Genomic DNA, 17,829 nt, shown 5'->3' with positions numbered 1-17,829 from the left:
CAAAACGGCGTGTCGTAAAGAGCATGAGCTGCTTTGGGACGACTCCATACAACTGAAAGGATGCAATGATAATCAGAAGCATTGGCGGAAAATATGGCCTGAACTCAATATATTAGTCGTACCACCGTGCGCGCCTAAAGCCGGCCTGTCGATCCATTGTCCTTGTAATGGTTATGATTTAGGTCATTTCCGAGATGGACAAGAAGGCTTCAGAGAACCACTGCATTGTTGTAGCGATAGCTACATTACGAGAGCATTTCGGGCCTTCAGCGTGGAGGCGCCGTGGCGGTGGCGGCACAGCCACCCTGCGGCTGCGCCACCTCGCTGTCACGTGGTTGGTCACGTGGTGCGGAGCAGCTGCCGGCGGAGCGGCGAGCCGGCAAAACCGAGCTGCCACAGCTGTGCGCATGCGCCGTGTCAAGAGGGACGAAGATGAAGGAACGCCCCGAGAAGCGGAGCGGTTAAAGACTGACTTTGCAATTCAACTGAGCAAGTTCCACGGGGCCAGCTGTAGTTATCATGTCACTCCAAGTTTAACCAGAGCTAAACCACCGCCGCATTTTTCATGTACGGTTCAGGACAGCCGCGTTTATTTATGCTCCCTCGTTACTACTTCCTTCTGCTTCTGCATGCACGTGCCATCATTGCCAAAAGTAACCCAACAGCCATGCCGGAGGCCGATGCGGGCTTGCAGTCGAGCTGACAGCGCTGCTATATTAGGTGCTGGCCGCTGCTCCCCGGCGCTGCGAGTGTAAGGCGGGTGACGGCCCGCACCTAATGCGCACACGTTTTCTCAGAGCCATCGCCGACGCCGTCAACGACAAGATGCACGCGCTGAAGGCGTCCATGGATGAAATCTTCAAAGCCCGACTGTTGCACTTTGGAATGCTCAACGTCGAAAACATCGAGAACTATGACACTTTGAAGGGCACAGACCTGAAGTATCTGAAGGTGAGCTGACAACTCTCGTCACCTGAGTTGGTATGTGAAAAGTGCGGTGAAATTGTGGGTAGTGTTGGTTAAGGCTACGACTTTGCTTTTAAAAAAAAAGATGTGGCTTAAGCTGTACTCCCAAGGTTGTCTCATGCCACAGTGTCAGCGTGTCTCGGATTTTCGCGCAAGCAACTGATTTCGGACGAAATGGAAGAGAAAGTAAACTGTCCTGTTTCCTTTTCATTTGGCGCGAAAGTGTTAAGGCTCCCTTTGCGCGGGAAATCAGGCGTCGTCGGTGTCGTCGTGGCTGGCGTGTTGAGAAAAATCGCGTGTGTGCTGCCAGCTGCCACCGTGGCAGGTAGAACTAAAGAAATGATGTTTGGTCGCGATGTTACAAAGGAAGATCAAGCTGGGCCGACAACCCCTACCGGAGGCTGGGTTTGAAGTAGCCACCTCACTGGTGCGCGTGCGGCATCGCTTTACCACTGCTCCATTACGCCAAAAGTGGTATGAAGATTTCCCGCGATCTATGATTTTAAAACAGAGAATGACCTACTTAGCATATAGAAGCAACAGATAAGCAGCTGATGATTTTGGGGAGCAAAGCGTCGTGAGATGAGATGCCGATCGTTTTGTGAGTATGCGCTAAGGATCCAAGGCTGATGAGAAACGCATCGATTCTATTGTGTCCCACTCTGAAAGGCGAAGCTTAGGTTTCCCTTAAATTATTTGCTAGTGCAAATTAGTCCGATGCCTCTGCGTGAAAAAAAAAAGTTAGAGATGGCTTGGGCTGATGCTTCGTGTACGAACTATTGTCTCGTGCGGGTGGCAATCCCGAAGAAAGTAGGGCGACTTGCTCCAAATCCGGAAACACCTTTTTAGCCGATGTGGTACCCGCATGGAACCTCAAGTTCAGCGCCGGTGATAGGTGTGCGCAAGGTAGTCGACGATGAACAGCCGGAAAACAAGACTGCGCTGGGTTCAAATGTGAGGATAAACCTTCTAGATTAGGCGGCTATACAACCTTAAAATGGGAGTTTAAAATTTCAATACCAGGTGGCTATTACACCTACAGTTCAAATGGGATCATAAAGTTTATATATTAGGTGACTGTAACACCTACGTTTCAAAACAGGGGATAAACTTTTCAGACTAGGCGGCTAAAGCCCCTACAGTTAAAAAAGGAGGAATGGGAACAGATTGTCAAGATTCGGCGGCTATAAAACCTTTTTCTTTAAATCGGGGGATAAAGTTTTAATACTAGGTGGCTATAACACCTACAGTTGAAATGGGAGGCTAAACGTTTTCCTAATGTTCTCATTCACGTCCGCCATCTAGATTGTTGCTGATTTTTTGAAGACAAAGGTGCCGCACCGGCGCTACCACAACGCTTTGGGTATATCGCTCCGGGACGCTTCAAAGGGAGACAAGATTCTTGAAGTGGCCAACCTAGCCCCTCGGTAAGCGAATACTCTCCCAAAAGAAAGTCTCAAAAGGAGGCAGCCTGGCCAAATCAATTTGCATACGCCACACTAGTTAGCAGTAGTTTTATAAATCGTTAAGCCTATTCAAAAGTCACCAGAGAATTTTTTCTACATATCGTGAACCCGCGTTAAGGAGGATGGGATGGCTTTTGATGAATCAAATGTCTAAACAGTGAAAAGAGTTCGGGCGTGATGCGTTTATAGAGCCGTGCTTAGACGCTTTTTAAATGCTTGATGTACTTACTTTGCTGTTAGAGCGACCGAACAATGCATGCACTTGCCATGTAGAATAGCGTATATTCTTCCACTATTTGGTTTTCATCGTAGCCAACGAGTCAATGTTTATGGCATGCTCGACTTTTTTCAAAAAGTTATATTTATGAATGGTGCCTGACGTGCTATCTACGCAAAGTTGTTACTAATTCAAGAGATCCCAGTACAGTCCGAGGACTAGATTACAATGTGGCCGTATTGTCACAGTGACAATTTGGCAGTAATTCTGATTTGCCTGCATTTATGTTGCTTGCTCATGGGCGGCTTGACAGCCTTGTCGCTGTGGCTCTCTGCAAACATGCGTCTTCGATAGGCAGCGCTAATTCTCTAACCCGCCTTTTGCTTACGGCCACTTTAGGCTACGTCTGTGCAGCAGTGCAGTGTGACACGTCTCAGATCAACACTGGTTGCGATAGGTTTTGGAATTAAGTTTTAGTCGTGTACGATCCACGTTCACAAGAAATTGATTAATCTGCCCTCCACTCGGTTGCGCGGTAGCTTTAGGCATGTTGCAGATCGTCAGTTCAGAATCACAACAAAGGGCGCATTAAGAACCTTTTATATTTAGAGCCTGCCGCCATCCATGCCGGAAACAATCACGAACATACCTGTTAAGAGGTATGGGCGACACTCAGGCATGAGTTAGCCAAGAAAAAGTTTCATTATTGCAAGGCGCACCGCAGGCTCCCAGGAGTTGACGAACCTTTCTTCAGCGAAACCGCGAGTTAGCACAATGTACGACGTACCCAAGAGATTTGGGGAAGAATACGTAAATATTCTCGATAATCTTAAGAGACACCCATTGGTTACACATAAACAAAAATAGACACGAAATGGCAGTCAAAGGCAAAATCTAGAGAGAGGCACAATTCGACTCATGCCTGCAGAAAGTACGCAGAGCCCTCCTGAGCATGGGCTAATGGAGACAACCTCGCCGCATAGCCGACTGCCTCCTGTGCTCAGGCCATTCGACCCTCCCTCGGCGCCTACTCCTCAACCAGTCATACAAGGCGCCGCGTACTACACCCTCCAGAACCCACGGCTACCAAAGCCCTTTCACGGGACTCAACTGGAGGACGTTGAAGATTGGCTCCTCCAGTTTGAACGTGTCGCCGCATTTATTCAATGGGATGACGCCGCCAAGCTGAGGAACGTTTTGTTCAGCTTGGAGGGCGGTGCTCGTACGTGGTACGAAAACTGTGAGGACACTCGTTCATCGTGGCCTGAGTTCCGACGTCAACTGCTCGCCGCGTATGTCAGTGCTGATCGTCGGGAGCGAGCTGAACGAGCCTTGCAGTCCCGCATGCAAATGCGCTACGAAACTGTTACCATGTACCCAGCCATGTCGGAAGCCAGAAAGCTGCGCCTCCTAATGCGCGGTGTTAAAGAACAGCTTTTCGCCGGCCTCATGCAAAGCCCCCCTCCCTCCCTCTCCCCCAGCACTGTTACCGAGTTTCTAGCGGAGGCAGTCAGGAAGGAGCAGGTCCTCCGGCAGCGTTCCACCGCGTACGACCGGCCAGTCCTTGCTGCTTGAGTCCCTCCCGGTTTTCAACAGCAATACCGACGTTCTCCGCGACATGATCCGCGCAGTTGTCCGTGAGGAGCTAGAGAAGATTTGTGGTACGTTCCAGCCAGCAGCCAGCTCTCTTATGAGCGTTAACCGCGAAGAGGTGTAGCAAGCTATCAGGCCTTCGTTACTACACGCCGAACCATAGCCTACCCAGACAGACTACTGCTGCCGACCTACGCTGACGCGCTGCGACGCCTTGCCCCGAATCCAGCGTCAGTTTTTCCCAACCACCACGACGTCCTGCTCCCCTCCGTGCAGCCAGGGCAGCACCGCATCCCGAGTGATCGAGAATCCCTGCGCAGAGCGGATTTCTGGCGTGGCCCTGACCGCCGACGTTTGTGCTTGAACTGTGGGGAGCCCGGTCCCCTGTTCCGCCGGTGCACATATCGAGAGCTTCGCCTGCAGGGTTTCTCTCCGATGCGCCAAAGCCCCGGTTTAGCCAACGGCCCCGTGAGATTGAAGAGTACCTGACCCAGCAACCTCAGAGGTCCATGGCGCGCCGTCATACCAGATCACCGTCACCTCGCCGTCCATCGTTTTCACTCAATGTGCAGAACTCCTCGCGAGTGACCGCGGACCGCTCGCCCAGCCCTCACCGGGAAAACTGAGGACAGCGACGTCCGGGGGCGTGGTCACGGGATATCGACACTGTAACGAGCCCCTGACGACGCAGACGACGCAGACATCCGATGATAGAGCTTTGACGACGTCGACGACAGCAGTTGAACTAAAGGACCGCTTCTCCCTTGACATCCCGTGCTTCTCGATGGTCACAGCATTAGCGCGTTGGTGGACACAGGAGCGGAGTTTTCAATTATCAGTGGCAAATTGGCAGCGCTTCTAAAGAAAGTTACAACCCCTTGCACTGGTGTGCAGACACGGACGGCGGGGGGACATATCATTACTCCGCATGGACAGTGCACGGCTAGGGTTCAGATCAGCGACTCGCCGTTCATAGTTAGCTGCCTGGTGCTCCGCGACTGTTGTCGTGACCTGACTTTGGGCGTAAATTTTCTCCGTGAGAATGGTGCTGTTCTTAACCTGCGGCACATAACCGTTACGTTTTCGACAGCGGAAGCCGACGACACTTCCGACGTTCGGCAACACAGCTCCTCCCTTCGTATTTCCACTGTAAGTGTCTTGATCCCGCCGCGCTCCAGCGCTTTTGCAAGCGTCGATTGCGATGATGGGATACGTGATGGACCTGCAGTTGCCGAGGGCAACCTTTTCTTGCTACTTACACGTGGCATTTGCGCGGCCCGAAGTGTCGTCCACCTCCGTGACGGTCGGTCGGAACTCCTGATTAGTAATTTTAGGAGCGAGCCTCGTCACCTTTTCCGAGCTACTGCCGTCGTGTGGATCGACCAATTGGCCGAGGTTACTGAGTGCTTTGCGTCCGAGGTCATAGACCGTCCGGACACGTCCCTGGATCGCATCGATATTAGCTCCGGGCTCTCAGCGACTCATCAGCGCGACCTCCGCACCCTATTGCTCCAGTACAAAACCTGATTCGCATCCTCCTAGAAAGTGCGGCAAACGAGGATAACGAAGCATCGTATCATCACTTCCGATGACGCTCGCCCCAAACGACAGCAGCCGTAGCGCATTTCCCCGAATTAACGCGACGCAATCCAAACGCAGGTGAAGGAGATGCTTACCGACGGCATTATTCAGCCCTCTAAGTGCCCGTGGTTATCGCCCGTCGTGCTTGTTAAGAAGGATGGGACACTGCGCTTTTGCGTGGATTACCGGAAGCTGAGCGCCATAACGAAAAATGACGTCTACCTGCTCCCTCGCATAGGCGACTCACTCGTCAGACTTGGCCGCGCCAAGTATTTTTCGTCGATCGACCTAAAGACCGGATATTGTCAGATTGGGGTTGATGAACGTGACCGCGAAAAAACAGCCTTCATCACACCCGACGGCCTATATGAATTCAAGGTGTTGCCCTTCGGCCTTTTCTCTGCGCCAAGGACGGTTAAGCACATGATGGATACGATCCTGGCTGGTCTCAAATGGCAAGCTGTTTAGTTCACCTAGATGAACACCTGCGAGCCGTGTTGAATGCCCTGCGGTTGGCCAACTTGACACTTAAGCCCGAGAAATTCCACATTGGCAACAAAGAGCTCAAGTATCTCGGCCATGTTGTGAGTGCCGATGGCATACGACCCGATCCCGAGAAAACTGCCGCCGTAGCCAAGTTTCCCCGTCCTACTACAAAGAAATCTCTCAAGCGCTTCTTGGGTTTGTGCACCAACAACCTTCGTTTTATCGCCGACTTCTCCAAGATAACTGAACCCCTCACTGGTTTAACAGCTGACGATACAGCGTTCGTCTGTTCTGCCGAGCAACAGGCTGCATTCACAGAGCTGCGCCAACGGCTGCACACAACCCCTGTGCTGGTCACTTCAATGAGAAGGCTGCTACCGGGATTCACACCGATGCTAGCAACATCGGGCTTAGTGCCGTCCTCGTTAAACATAAAGAAGGCGTGCAACGTATGATCGCGTATGCGAGTCGCACGCTCTCGCGCACCGAAATCAACTACTCCACCTCGGAAAAGGAGTGCCTCGCTGTCGTCTGGGCCACGATGAAATTTCGGCCTTATATCTATGGCCGTCATTTTAAATTGGTCGCCGACCACCGTTGCTTGTGCGGGCTTACCATTTTCCGGAACCCATCAGGCCGCCTAGCACGCGGGAGCCTTCGCCTTCAAGAATTGGATTACACAATTGCCTATAATTCCGACTTAAACACGAAGACGCTGACACGCTCTCACGCGCACCTGTCGAGCAAGCGGATGACCGCGCAGAGGATGACAATCGTTTCACTAGGTGTGATCAGCAGTTGGGACTTAGTGGCAAAGCAGCGTGCTGACGCTGACCTGGGGTCTGTCATGGATCACCTGGAGGGCCATGCTTCCAACATACCTCGACACTTTTCCCGCCACTTTTCCTCTTTTTGCATTCGCAATGGCGTACAGTGCAAGAAAAACTCCAGCAGCGGTGACCGGCCTTACCTCCTAGTCGTGCCATCGACCTCCGCGACGACATCCTTCCGGCGTGTCATGATGAGCCCAACGCTGTTCATTTGGGATTTGCACGCACGCTCGCTCGAGTGAGTCAGGGCTATTATTGGCCTAAACTTGAAAAGACTATTCACCGCCAAGTCAGAGGTTTCCGTGAGTGCCAGCGTCGTAAGTCACCACCGCCCAAGCCCGCAGGTTTGCTCCAACTAATTGCGCCACCTCGCACACATTTTCACCCAGTCGGCATTGATCTTCTGGGCCCATTCCCTGTGTCGTCTTCTGGCAATAAGTTGACTATAGTTGCGACTGATTATTTGACGCGCTATGCGGAAACCCAGTCGGTGCCGCGCAGTACATCCTCTGATCTCGCGCGCTTCTTCATACACCGTATTGTTTTACGACATGGCGGCCCGTCCTCCGTCATCACCGATAGGGGCGCCGCGTTTACAGCGCAGCTCATGCACGAGGTGTTCCGGCTGAGTCACACGAACCACCGCAAGACTACTGCATACCACCCGAAGTCAAACGGGCTCACGGAGCGCCACAAACAAAACCTTACCAGACATGCTCGCAATATACTTCGACGTACAGCAGAAGACTTGGGACGAGATCCTCCCATATTAAGGCGTTTGCCTACAACACGGCGATTCAGGAAACGACTTGATTTACGCAAATAATGCTCGACGCCATGCTTCCGTGCCCCCCTGACGATCAGGCGCTCACGCCAGACGCCGAGTAATTTACCCGGCACGCAGAGGAAGCCCGCCAACTGGCCCGTATGCACATCAGCCGGCAGCAGGCAACGGATGCAGAACGCTACAACCAACGACATCGCCACGTCGAGTACCACCCCGACGACAAAGGGGGGGTATGGACCCCGGCACGTCTCCCCGGCCCCTCGGAGAAGCTCCTGAGCCGCTACTTTGGACCCTACACAGTGCTGCGCCGCATCATGGATGTGACGTATGAAGTCCTCCCCGAAGGCACTCTGCCCAGTTCGCGCCGTCGACCGCAGCCTGAGGTCGTGCACGTACTGCGTATGAAACTGTACTTTACGCAGTAACGGGCACCTCGTTCGCTCCAAGTGCGCCCACGTATTTGCTTCCTTTCTTTAGATAGGGAGGGGGAATAATGCCGCCAGGTGTCCACGGGCGGCGCCTTGAGGATAAAGAAGTGGTCTTTGCATCTTGGACACTGCTTTATTCCTTGCGGCCTTTGCCTTGCCTTTTGATTCTGCAACTCATTTCTGACAGTAAGCAGAGCCCTAAATGGGCTGCATGGGTGCAGGAAAAAATGTCTCTGGAAGATACATCTCCGGAGAAAATCCCTCAGAAAGCGAAAAGTAGGAGGGAGGGTACAAAATACGAAATTACCTCAAGATCATATTCTTCGGGTACCCACTTGAATAAAATTGCTTTTTTTATTGGACTCTTCTTTAACTTTTGAGAAGGAATGTAAGCATGGTGTATTTTGAATGCCTGTATGCCGGCATTTTATTCGTTGGTCAGTCAATTCCATGCCGATAGCTGAATTCGCTGCAGGTACAATGTTGCATCGTTTGTCCAGTCTCCTCCATTAAGAGTGGCCTAGTAGATGCTTCACATCGCTAAGGGATTAGTGGCAGGCTTTCGACGCAAAGTTTGCACGTTCTCGGTGTGTTAACCCGCGTTTACGTACCGGAAATATACTATGTATCAAAACATTCTAGTATTTATTGGGAAGCTTCTGGCAGTAGTTTCCTCGGGAACGGTCGAAAATTAAAACACCTCAGCAGCCATAACGTTTATTACATGACCAGCGGGAACATTTTGTCCAGTTGCATCAGGCAGGGGGAAGGTTATACCCTTTAGGAAACCGGCGGACACCCGGCTACGCTAGGGATAAAACCTGCCCTCTTGAAAGCGATGCGGATGCTCAAAAAACAAGCTGTTAAGGGAAATTTAATGGCACCAGTTAGGTACCATCGTTTCCTAATTCTAAAAAGAGGACGTTATTTCTGGGGACGTTTTTTCCGGAACCCGGGGCACATATGGGTTCGAGCATAAGCGGGAAAGACGCCCAAGGCTTAGTTTCCCCCATTAGGTCTTTGTCTTAGCTCATGAGATAGATGGCTGCGGATGATTCCATAGCCAAACAAGGAAAGCAGGGCAGTCACCCTAGGCATGGATGTTAGAATGTAATTTTACGGTGTCCGACGAATTACAAACAATTTATGATAGGTGGGGAGGCTGTGTTTTCCCCTGGAATCCTGATGAAACTGCCACAGCTCAGTCAATTATAAAAGATTACTGGAAGCAGGGATGGCGCACTTTGATTCAGACCGAAGCGCCTCGGGAGACCATGATCACGAAAAATATTTGAATGGAATAAGAATCGAGTTCGTTGCTTCTTGCAGCTACTGGGAATGTAATAACGCGAAATTTGTCGTTATACTTTAAAGATGACGCATATACAACGGGTGCATTCTAGCTATTCACAATCTTATCAACAGAGACTCTCTGGCTAACAGAGTTGCTGGAAATAAAGCTATGAAGAGAGCCTCCACATATTGCAAAGAAACTGTCAAGTAAAGCGTCGTGATACTGAGCAAGATGATTTCGAATGCACGAGAAACTGACATGAAGAAAAGTATTTCTGCGCGTAACTAGAGTGCATTAAAGCAGGAGGGTGCACACCCAAGGAACGAATGACTGACACCAAACCACGGCCGAAATGAAATGTCAAAGCAGTGAAATGTTCATTAGCGAACTTATTTGCCCAGCAACATTTTGACCACTTCGTAAATGACGCCGGCGTTTGCGTTAAACCGAGATCTCTTGGCGTGGAGTCAGGAGTGAAGCTGTGCGGGGTGACGGTATGCGGAAAATGCTTTTCGGCTTAGGCAGGAATAATTAACTGAACGGCGGTTGAAGCATAAGAGGACAAGTGTGCTTCATCCATTGGAATGAGTGTCAGTTTATTAGCTAGGGAAGTAACGGTACACAAAAGGCGCCCGTGTATTGTGCGACGTCAGTGCAAGCTAAAAATCCCAATGTGGTCGAAATTATTCCGGAGCCCTTCACTACGGCACCTCTTTATTTATTTCTTCTCTCACTCCCTCCTTTATCACTTCCATTACGGAGTGATTCGGGTGGCCACAGAGATCCCAGACAGTTCCTAACATGACCCATATCATGATCACTTCATGATATTGAACACTGCACATTCCATTCCACTGCGCCGTTTTCGTCCTTGAAAAACTATTTTCAACCAATGTTCAATTTTCGAACAACAAGGAGATATTGTCTTTTACCCAAATTGCATCCCGTATACTTTTGGTGCTTATTTCTTCCTTGAGTGAAGCTGGAAAGTCACTGTGGCCGCCTGAGGTGCAATGCAGTATTCTGTTCGCCATGCAGATATGCATAATTTAAATATAGCCACGCATCAGGTGGCTTTCTTCGTTGAGGAGCGTCACTGTCTTCCTTTTACTACCAGCGACTTCCCGGGCCTCACGATGATCGTCGTCAAACTGCATACCGAGAACGTCGACAACGGCGGAGACCACTGGCCCTTGGCGCCCAATCCGGACGGCGTGGACCTGACGGACCACAACGCGCTCTCCCTGGTGAGTGATAACGCTTGCGCGGGCACGTTTTCACATAGCAGTGTTCGCCGCCAACACGTGCGCCCGTCTAGTGTCACGGTGTTTCGCAGTTATCGGCATCTCCCGCTTACAACAGGATGCTGATCACTTCACCGACCATTGTAATACTTCGCTTCTCTAAAGCGTAGCCGCTGACCAGAACCCGCTGTCATGCGCCAGCGGGTCTGCGCACCGTTTATCACCTTCCTGTCACGTGACTTTGTGACTTGATCGCTACCTTTCTGATGTACCAGGTGTTTCAGATAAACTGATCGGGGGTTTTCGAGGGAACGTCTTAAGTGCTTAGTGCATGTAAACGGCTTAATTGCTTAATTAAATTCTAAATGTTACCTTCTAACTTTTAGCGAGAGGCACCTGATTGCAAATAGGGGTATGCAGCGGACCGTTAGGAATAGCCATATCAGTTTTTAGAATTTCGAAAACGAGAATATCCTCGCCGCTGTGGCTCAAGCAAATTTGGATATATCGTGCCAAAATGTGCTCTCGGAAAGCATGCGGGCAACGCAGCTCCTCCAGTGCATGTAACTAGACGAAACAGAGAAATTTATTCGCAAGATAGAGTCGACAGTAATGGCGTTTTCGAAACGCAAAAACTGATATCGCTAGTACTAACGGTGGGCTCCAAGTTCCTACTTGCAATCAGGTGCCTCTCGGTAGGAGTGAAAAAGTTAAAAAGTCTATTATCCAGCGACGGGTGCGTTTTGGCGTCCCAGTGATCTCCCCCGTCCTTTCCTGTTTCTCTCCTTTTCTATTTTGCTTTGCGTCTTTCTCTTCTCCCTTATTTATTTTATTACTACCGACCACAGGTTAGGTGCTTATATGGTTAGGCAAGACTTCATGGCCGGTGCCAACCTTTTCCTCCCGTCTCTATTTTTGAAGAGTAATATCACGTTGCTTCTTTTAAGCCAGGATGCACTGATAGACAATATACTGCTACAATACAAACCTCGCTAGTGGCGCACACACGCGCCCTAACTATATTACCCAGCACCTGGCAAGCCTCGGGCATGCGAGTAGCTAGTAGGGTCTTCTCTCGAACTCCTTCCTGCCTGGAACGACTTGTCGGTGACAATTTTTATGATAGACTTCTGACAGCTGAACTAGGTGTTATGCGCAGCACTTATTCTGAAATAATTTTTGAGCAACGAATTCGTTTACTGAAATTGACAATGTACTGTGAGCATCAGACGGCTTTCTTAATGTTTCCGCTACCAAGGCGAAAATTACATCAATGCCTGGGTGAAAGACGTAGGCCATCGCGGCAGGCAGTAAGGTAATGAACTCATTGAGCGTGGAAGCTGTAATGCCAAATAAATGTCATTGCCGCACTTGACGCCTGTGGGGTGTTGCTAGTCCATACCCAACAATCGTGGACAAAGACATGCTTAAGCAAGAAACCGCAGATGAACGCATTTTTTCAGTATAATGTAAGATGTCACTATAACAATTAATATATCTGCAGATCAACCGACGGCAGTGCTGGATTTTTTCTAATAACGTTTTTGCTGTGGTCAAAAGCGTTCCCCATTGGATTTTATGGTGGACTTAATCCCTGCCTTAATATGTGCCAGACAGTTTCTTACAATATTCCAATTTTCAAAATTTTTGTCCGACAACGTTGGTCATGCTGATAACTTAGTCTTACAATAAATGTCGTCAGCTTCACTTAGCTCTGCACGTCCCGATTTTCTCGCCGAAATTCTCACTCTCCAGGCCAGTATCAAGGACGAGGTGAAGAAACAGCTCCTGGACGTTGCGAGACACGGACGATACGCGATGCTGTCTTTCGCCATGTACGCAAGGACATACCGCATGAAGGCGTCATGGAGCAAAGTGTCGGTCCGCGAGACTTCCGAGACCAGCCTTAACATGGACTACGCGGCGGTGAGTCAGCCTTTGTTGTATATTGAGTTCGTTGTTATCATCATCATCCTTATTAGGCCCACTGCAGGGCAAAGGCCTCTCCCATGTCTCTCCAATTAACCCTGTCCTTTTCCAGCTGCATCCACCTTTTGCCTGCTACACTTACTTTCTCTTGGAATCAGTGTGCTCCCCTTAAGGACCAGCGGTTATCTTGCCTTCGCATTACATGCCTTTTCCAAGCCCATTTATTCTTCTTGATTTCGACTAGGATGTCAGTAAGCCTAGTTTGTTGCCTAACCCACTCTGCCCGCTTCCGGTCTCTTAACGTTACACCTATCATTTTTCTTTCCATGGCTCGCTGCGTTGTCCTTAACTTAAGCTGAACTCTTTTCGTTAGCCTCCACGTTTCTGCCCTGTAGGTGAGTACCTGTAAGATACAGCTGTTGTGCACTTTTCTCTTGAGGGAAATTGGTAAACTGCCATTATTGATCTCAGAAAACCTGCCGTATGCTCTCCACCCCATTCTTACCCTTCTAGTTATTTCCCTCTGATGATCCGGATCAGCGGTCACTACCTGCCTTAAGTAGACATATTCTTTTACCACTTCCAGGCCCTGGCTGCCAATTGTGAACTGCTTTTCTCTTGTTAGACTGTTGAACATTACCTTGGTTTTTTGCATGTTAATTTTTAGATCCACGGTTCTGCTCTGCCTGTCTAACTCATTGATCGTGATTGCAGTTCACCTCTTGAGTGACCAAGGAAGGCAATGTCATAAGCGAATCGCAGATTATTTAGGTATTCTCCATTTACTCTTATTCCCAACTGGTCCCAATTTAGGCCTCAGAATACCACCTGTAAACAGGCGGTGAATAGTATTGGCGAGATTGTGTCTCCTTGCCTCACGCCCTTCCTTATTGCTGACTTTATGGACGACAATAGCAGCGGTGCAGTTGCTATATATATCTTCCACTAATTTGACATTAGGCTCTTCTACACTCTGACTACGCAATGCCTGTATGACTGCTGAGGTTTTGACTTAGTCGGATGCTTTCTCGTAATCTGTGAACGCTATAAATAGACGTTGGTTATATTCTGCGCATTTCTTTATCACCTGATTGATAGTGTGAACATGATCTATTGTGGAATATCCTTTACGAAAGCCAGCCTGATTATTTGGTTAATTAAAGGCTAAGATGGCCCTGACTCAATTAGCGATTACCTTGTTAAATACCTTGTAGGGAAGAAAAGTAAGCTGATCCGTCTGTAAATTGTCAAGTCTTAGGCGTGTCTATTCTTATGAATTAAGATAATGTTTGCATTCTTCCAAGCTTCTGGCAAAGACGAAGTCATTAGGCATTGCGTAAACAGTTATTTTTTCTAGCACAATCTGCTTCTCACCCTTCAACAGATCTGCTGTTACCTTACCCTCCCCAGCTGCTTTTCCCCTTTCCATTGCTCCTAAGGCTGTCTTTACTTCATCTTTTGTTACTGGCGGGATGACGCATTACTGCGCGCTACTGTCTCTCTCATTAACGCTCTGATTACATTGGCTACTTTGGTCACTGTAGAGATTTGTGTAGAACTCTTCGGCTGCGTTAACTATAGTATCGATATTGCTAATGACATTGTCCTCCTTGTCTCTTAACGCATACATCTGGTGTTTACCTATGCCTAATATTCTCTTCAGCGCTTTTAGGCTACCTCAGTTCTTTAGAGCATGCTCGATTCTCTTCATATTGTCGCAAATGGATTGCAGAATCAAGAGCTTAGGCCAGGCCGCAAGGAATCAAGCAGTGTCGCAGCTGCAAAAGAGCACGCGCGGCTCACTTCTTTGTCCTCCCGGCCGGGGACACCTGGAGGCATTATTCCCTCTCCCCATACAAAAAAAAGGAAGCAAAAACGTTGGTACACATGGAGTGAACAAGGTGCCCGTTACTGCGTTACGTACGGCTTCATACGCAGTACGTGCACGGCCTCAGGCTGCGGCCGACGGTGCGAATTGAGCAGAGTGCCATCGGGGAGGACTTCATACGTCACATCCGTGATGCGGCGCAGCACTGTGTAGGGTCCAAAGTAGCGACTCAGGAGCTTCTGCGACAGGCCGGGGCGACGTACCGGGGTCCATACCCACACTTTGTCGTCGGGGTGGTACTCGACGTGGCGATGTCGTTGCTTGTAGCGTTCTGCATCCGTTGCCTGCTGCCGGCGGATGTGCATACGGGCCAGTTGGCGGGCTTCCTCTGCGTGCCGGGTAAATTCCTCGGCGTCTGGCGTGAGCGCCTGGTCGTCAGGGGGGCACGGAAGCAAGGCGTCAAGCATCATTTGGACATCACGACCGTAGACGAGGCGAAACGGCGTAAATCAAGTCGTTTCCTGAATCGCCGTGCTGTAGGCAAACGTCTTAATATTGGAAGATCTCGTCCCAAGTCTTCTGCTGTACGTCGAAGCATATTGCGAGCATGTCTGGTAAGGTTTTTTTTGTGGCGCTCCGTGAGCCCGTTTGACTTCGGGTGGTATGCAGTAGTCTTGCGGTGGTTCGTGTGACTCAGCTGGAACACCTCGTGCATGAGCTGCGCTGTAAACGCGGTGCCCTATCGGTGATGACGGAGGATGGGGCGCCATGTCGTAAAACAATGTGGTGTATGTTGATTGTATGAACATCAAGATCATCTTCCTCAGTTAAAGCTCAATATCTGTTTTGCAGCGATATCTTGTATCCTCTACTTTGCCTCTTACCGCTAATTCGTTAATGGATTTGCTCTTTAATAGCTTTTTCCGTTCCCTCTTCAAGTCTATGCTAATCCGAAACTTCCCATTCTGTGGTCGCTACAGCGCATCTTTCAGAGTACGGCCACATCCTGAACGATGCCTGGTTGAGCGCACAGTATGAAGTCGATTTTTGGGGCTTTTGTAGGTCCGCTTCCTGTTCTCTCGTTTCCTGGAGAAGGTATTCATGATCCGTAAATAATTTCTACTTGCGGATTCGACTAATAACTCTCCCTTGTTATTTCTAGAACCTATTACATAGTCGCCTACCACGTGGTCATCAGCCTGCTTCTTGACCACCTTTGCATTGAAGTCGGCAATCAGTACAGCGTACTGTGATTTTACTGTATTCATTGCCGATTCCACGCCTTCATAGAAACTTTCAACGGTCTGGACATCATGGCTGGATGTGGGCGCGTAGGCCTGCACCACTTTCAGCCTGTACCTTCTATTCAGCTTAAATACAATAGCTGCTAACCCCTCGCTAATACTATAGAACTCCTATACGTTGCCAGCTATATCCTTTTTAATGATGAATCCGACACCTAGTTCTCCTCTTTCCGCTAATCCGCGATAGCACAATATGCGTCCGTCCTTTAGTACTGTATGCGCCTCACCTATCCTCCTCACTTCACTAAGCCCTTTGATATCCTATTTAATTCCCGCTAGATCATTGAACAGCACTGCCAGGTTCAGATTTCAATGGCGGCCTGTCCGGAGCCAGAAATTCTTAGAACCCTCTGCTGCGTCACAGGTCTGAGCGCCACCGTGGTCAGTTGGTCCGCAGCCGCTTGGGACTGAGGGCGGGGGGTTAATTGATTTGTTCATTGAAGGTTTTGGCCAAGTACTACCACAGGGTGACCAAATCCTGTTCTGGTGAGGGAGTGCGTTGTCGGGTGTGGCCACCGAGATCAGGCCGCCCCCAGGCCTGGTTGTGCAATTCCATCGACACGTGGATTTTTTTTCAAACATGGTGGAGAATTGCGCGGCACCAGGATTTGAGCCCCGGTCCTCTTGCACGCCAGGCGGACGCTCAAGCTCTAGGCCATTGCTGCGCCATCTTATAATATATTGCCCATATTTCTCTCTCTCTCTCTCTCTCTCTCTCTCTCTATACATATATATATATATATATATATATATATATATATATAATATATACAGTTTTGCCGCGGTACGGCGCCACTAGAAAAGTTAGTAGTGTGGCAATATATATATATATATATATATATATATATATATATATATATATATATATATATATATATATATATATTGCCACACTACTAACTCCTCTAGTGGCGCCGTACCGCGGCTAAACTGTATTTCCTGGCAGTTGGCAAGCCTTCAGCCATCTCGGGGCTGGATGCTTTGTCGTCTTCATCTCTCGTGCTGCCTGCTGCCTTGCGCGTCTCAACAACGTCTTGCGCGTATAAGTAGCGCAAGAAAACCGGCTGTTGCGTACGTCAACCGTTTGTCGGTGACATATTTGGTGGAGCAGCTGGGTAACGCCAATGTACGCTGACTAAGACGACACCCTTGACGTCAGTTCTCAACGTGTGGCCACAACACCAGTCCACAAGGCGAGCCGCACCCTGCGAGGCCTACAACCGGAGTTCGGCCAACTCACAACATTTGCAAGGGCCATGACGTCCACATCAGCTAGCCAGACAAGTCAACATTCCGGGAACGCCAAAATGTGGTATGAGAACCATGAAGCTTCCTTCACTAACTGAGAGGTTTTTCGCCGAGGGCTCTTAGCCACGTTCAACACAAGCGAAAGAAAGGAGAAGGCTGCAATCGCCATGCAATCAAGGTCGCAGCAGCTTAACGAGAGCGTCGCCATGTTCATTGAGGAGGTCATGACGGGTCTTTTCAATCGCGCCGACCCTGGTATGCCCGAGGCCAAGAAGGTACGCCACTTAATGCACGGCGTAAAAGAGCAGTTGTTTGCCGCACTGGTATGTGACCCGCCAAGAACAGTGGCCGACTTTGCTGAGGAGGCAACAAGCATAGAGCGTTCTCTGCAGGAACGTGGCGCGCACTACGGTCGTCATGCTAGTGTAGCATCCGCTCACTACTGTACGCCTACGTCGCTACCCACTGAGGAGCTTCGAGGGCTTTTGAGGACCCTGGTACGCGAAAAACTCGAGAACCTTCTCTTCAAAGCTCCACAAGCCAGCGTCGAAGCCTTACCGGACGTGGTCCGAGATGAAGTACGGCGAGTGGTTCAGAGGCCACCAGCTCCGCAGCCGGCGCCCTACGT

The 17,829-nt window shown here is 49.7% G+C and overlaps 1 protein-coding gene across 1 annotated transcript in view; it reads left to right on the top strand.

The window, feature by feature from the left end:
* LOC144134953 (uncharacterized) overlaps positions 1-17,829 on the top strand; it is a 120,296-nt gene that overhangs the window by 84,814 nt on the left and 17,653 nt on the right. Inside the window, exons 14-17 of the mRNA XM_077667740.1 lie at positions 798-951; positions 2,272-2,393; positions 10,766-10,895; positions 12,648-12,818. Of these exons, the coding sequence (XP_077523866.1) occupies positions 798-951; positions 2,272-2,393; positions 10,766-10,895; positions 12,648-12,818 (577 nt within the window). The remainder of the gene's footprint in view (positions 1-797; positions 952-2,271; positions 2,394-10,765; positions 10,896-12,647; positions 12,819-17,829) is intronic.

Source organism: Amblyomma americanum, chromosome 5 (genome assembly GCF_052857255.1).
Source record: "Amblyomma americanum isolate KBUSLIRL-KWMA chromosome 5, ASM5285725v1, whole genome shotgun sequence".
NCBI lineage: Eukaryota > Metazoa > Arthropoda > Arachnida > Ixodida > Ixodidae > Amblyomma > Amblyomma americanum.
Note: the sequence above shows the minus strand (reverse complement) of the source record. Positions and strands in the feature narration are given on the sequence as shown.